The sequence below is a fragment of the Sphaeroforma arctica genome (assembly GCF_001186125.1).
Source record: "Sphaeroforma arctica JP610 unplaced genomic scaffold supercont1.1449, whole genome shotgun sequence".
NCBI classification, from domain to species: domain Eukaryota; class Ichthyosporea; order Ichthyophonida; genus Sphaeroforma; species Sphaeroforma arctica.
In genome coordinates, this window is record NW_014039109.1 from 10,464 (window position 1) to 14,988 (window position 4,525).

Sequence of the window (4,525 nt, forward strand, 5' to 3'; positions counted from 1 at the left end):
TACATAGATCGCCATGACCAACCATGTTGAGGTGTGTGATAGCCTGCATAGATCGCCTTGACATACCATGTTGAGGTGTATGATAGCCTGCATAGATCGCCATGACATACCATGATGAGGTGTGTGATAGCCTACATAGATTGCCATGACTTACCATGATAAGGTGTGTGATAGCCTACATAGATTGCCATGACTTACCATGATAAGGTGTGTGATAGCCCACATAGATCGCCATGACATACCATGTTGAGGTGTGTGATAGCCTACATAGATTGCAGTGACATACCATGTTGAGATGTGTGATAGCCCGCATAGATCGCCATGACTTACCATGATGAGGTGAGAGATAGCCCACATAGATTGGCATGACCAGCCATGTTGAGGTGTGTGATAGCCTGCATAGATCGCCATGACTTGCCATGATGAGGTGTGTGATAGCCCACATAGATCGCCATGACTTACCATGATGAGGTGTGTGATAGCCTGCATATACTGCCATGACTTACCATGTTGAGGTGCGTGTTCTCCTTTAGCAGTAGGTGCACCTGTTCGCTGACTATTATCGCGAGCTTGATCCAAACCTCCGTTTGCGCTTCCGGGGGCATAGTGTTCAGCGACTGCGATGCAGAACAGAGCGCACGTCAGTGATGCAGGGAGGTGGCATGTACCACACTGTCTGGTATACTCAACATGCACGCAAATATACCACACACCAATGAATTCACAGGAATCAAAACAAACTACCCTCCACTTGGGTACTGCCAGGAGATCCAACAACGGTGTTTCAGGCGGTCCCTAGCTCTGCACTTATGATATGATGAACCTAGCTCTACTCATACGATATGAAGTACAGTGGCCTTAATAGGCCCAGTAGTCGACTAGTCTACTAGTAGCGTCAGTAATTCACGCCGAAAATTCGCCGAAAAAAGGGGAAGTACGGATATGGGTTGTAGTGTATGGGGATGGTGGTTGTAGTGTATGGCGAGAAACATCGTTTCGCTTTTAACAAATTAAATTACAATGAAACACATCTGTGTCTACATAGCTGCACGGGTCCCCTACAACATATATACTACATACACGTGATACAAACGTTCCTCAGAGACTTGGTTACGCTACCGTGTAGTGCTGGCGAGACTTGGTTACGCTACCGTGTAGTGCTGGCGAGCATAGCCGAAAGCCATACAGTCCACACACACCTGTACACACTTCTGTTGGATAGTCACCAGCCCATCCAGGTCATACGCGCGGTTGAGCTGGATACCACTCTCGGTCGCCATCAACTGGTGAAGCTATGCGAGGTAAATAAAATAGGGTATAGTTTAGGGGTTTAGAATCGGGGTTGGCGTTTAGGGGTTTAGAATCGGGGTTGGCGTTTAGGGGTTTAGAATCGGGGTTGGCGTTTAGGGTTTAGGGTTTAGGATCGGGTTTAGGGTTAGGGTTAAGCGTTTAGGACTTAGGCCTTATACAGATGATGTAACTGTCTGTTGTTGGTGTTGTTTTAGTATCACGTACCTGTCTATTCTTGTACAGATGATGCAACTGTCTGTTGTTGGTGTTGTTGTAGTATCACGTACCTGTCTATTCTTGTACAGATGATGCAACTGTCTGTTGTTGGTGTTGTTTTAGTATCACGTACCTGTCTATTCTTGTACAGCTGATGCAACTGTCTGTTGTTGGTGTTGTTTTAGTATCACGTACCTGTCTATTCTTGTCCAGGTAGTGTTGAGCCATCCGCTGGCGTGCAACGGCCACCTGATCATTATTGTATGCCGCCTCCGATGCACTAGCAGCAGACATGCGTTAATGAGTAAAATCAAAGTCATTAGGACCAACACAGTAACTAACAGGACGACGGGAGCACAAACATACGGATAATAAGTTGGGGTGAACATGTCCGCAGAGTTTAATATGGAGGCCTGGGTCATAGGAATGAATCATCAAATGGACAAATAGTACTTACTCGGGTAAACTCCTCAAGCCAGCAACCTGTGTTATCTACCCCACATTTATGACCCATTCGCCTGATATCTATCCCACTCTTTTGCCTCATTTGGCTGTCTGGATCGAACAGCACTCTAATATATATTCCTTACTATAGTCCATTATCATTGTCGTTGTGCACTCATACTACTTATTCTCACTATAGTCTACTACCATTTTCTCTATGCACTCCTACTACTTATACTCACTATAGTCCACTATCATCGTCTCTCCGCACTCCCGCCGTCTGACTGTACTACCTTGCGCATGGCATATATCAATCTCAAACCACGCGAAAATGGTACACATTGCAGACATGTCCATGATCAGAAACAACTAGTGGATTCCGTAAAGCAGGGGTCTCGTTGAATGACACACGCCTGCACACGCACTGGGGCGGCATGCTTACCTATGAACATTCGGTGGGACGATGTAGAAGGATTCCTCTTCGTTGTTCGGCCTGCAGGTGTGTTGTAGAGTTGTGTCCGCAACAATGTAAGGTGTACGACAATGTTAATAATAATAAAAATTTACAACAACGTGAAAAAATATTGGATTTACCACAATGATAATAAAAAAAAGTATTTACTACAATGTTAATATAAAAAAAGGATTTACAAAATAAAAAATTTACAACAACGTCAACAAAAAAAAAATTGTTCAGATATTAAACCGCCGAGGTCGACCGCAACAAATTAGATGCAACAGATAACAGCCTTGTGCAGGTGAACACATCGTGAGCACACAGCTGTTATCCGTAGCAGCATTTGCGCCTGCAATGTGCATTGCGTCATCTAATAACTACAGAAAAACAGAACGCACAAACCACGTCACACACAACACACACTCGGTCGATGAAGTCACGACCAAAGTCAGACACAATGAATTTACATACGCTGATTCATTAACGACACAGGTCATACGCTTTAGCCACCAGCTTAGGGGTGTTGGGAATCTTCTTGATGATTCGGTCGAGTACTTGCCACATGTCCCAGTAGAGTTTCCCGTGGTCATCGCGTTCTGGGAAGGACAAGATGTAATGGGCCTGATACATAAGCTACAATATGACTGTAGAACATGTGTATATAAGCTATAATATGATTGTAAGATATGTGCTCATAAACTACAATATGTTTGTTGCTTATAAGCTACAATATAATTGTAGGATATGTGCTTATAAGCTACAATATGATTGTAGAATATGTGCATATAAGGTACAATATGATTGTATGATATGTGTGCATGCACGTGTTACGTATTGAATGCTTTGTTCATGCACTGTTTCAAGCTAATCAATTCGATTACATTTGTAGCACAGTAGCGACAGGCTTTGTTCGGCTGCTACATCGACCGGTCCGCAACAATAGTACCGAAGACTTCAGAAGTCACAGTACACACTCAGGACACACACTCGAGAACGCGCCCGACAATGCTAGACACCACCGGCAGGCAACACACCATCGTAAGGGTGTGCAGGTCCATCGCCAGCTGCACTGGAGCTGTCTTGCGGATGTCCCATTGTTGTTCCGGTTATGTGGGCACTCGAATCTCGCCTACAGCAGATATAACAAACCCATGTATGTAATGTGCGAAATGGTGTCAGTTCGCAACTAAGGCTCGAGGCCGTGGCGGTACATTTGGCTATTTCATTCACAGCTGAAAAATGGCTTATACAACCACGAAGAGATGCTTTGTAGAGGTACAACCGAACCTTCTTATGAAAACAAGCAGGCTGGACAGAGTAACATGGGAATATACCGAATCCTCGCAAGTTCCAATCTCTCGCAGCAATGAAAGTAGCTTACCGTTGAAATGTAACACAGAAATGCTTCAGATGTTCTGACATCCGTATACTCAACGGACGTAAAAGAAACTTAACGTTGAGATGTGGCACAAAACTGCTTCAGCTGTACTGATATCCGTATACTCAAAGGACGTAGCACTTTGACTTGCTGCTCACTTCACTCGACGTGAGATGTGTTCAATAACTCGCGACCAAGGATCACGGATCTCATAGTGCGAATAACAATATAGATGATCGGCAATTACTCCGACCACTCGGCAAGAAGGCAAAGCAACTGTCAAACTGAAACAGCCGAAACGGATTATTACGCCCACCGTAAATAAGAAGCAAGAATGAGCACTCTGTCCATACAACCCAAAATATACAGACATCGTAGATAAACTCTATGTCAATATTTGACCTGAAAACTTTGAATATGCTTCGTATCACCATGTCAACGTACCTTGTGGGCCCTGGTCCGGCCTGTAGAGCTGGTGTAGTGACGTCCTTCACATGCGATGCACTGGAACGTCGCTCGGGGGCATAAGCAGCACGTGCGTATTTCACATGCGCTGCCTTCCGCACACAATCTTGTTGAACTAAGCTCAAAATCTGTCTCACCTGTATATTGTACAGCCGTGAGTTTTACACGAGACGGAATTTCATATGCCTGCCAAGAGCGATATGAACTTAATCAGTGACCCAAGACCATGTACGTAGTTATATACTTATTGTTATTATATATATCAATCGAAACCT

At 44.3% G+C, this 4,525-nt stretch overlaps 1 protein-coding gene across 2 annotated transcripts; it reads right to left on the reverse strand.

The window, feature by feature from the left end:
• Positions 1 to 1,142: 1,142 nt before the first annotated feature.
• SARC_10937 lies at positions 1,143 to 3,052 on the reverse strand (the record flags this gene model as incomplete). 2 transcript variants are annotated; one of them, XM_014295000.1, is made up of 4 exons in its annotated part: positions 1,143 to 1,292; positions 1,702 to 1,786; positions 2,393 to 2,443; positions 2,907 to 3,052. In XM_014295000.1, 4 exons carry the CDS (start codon positions 3,035 to 3,037, stop codon positions 1,143 to 1,145), a joined length of 417 nt encoding a protein of 138 aa, XP_014150475.1. The 2 variants fall into 2 exon arrangements, with proteins under 2 accessions (XP_014150475.1, XP_014150474.1); XM_014294999.1 differs by lacking the exon at positions 2,907 to 3,052 and having other exon boundaries at positions 2,393 to 2,483.
• Positions 3,053 to 4,525: the final 1,473 nt, after the last annotated feature.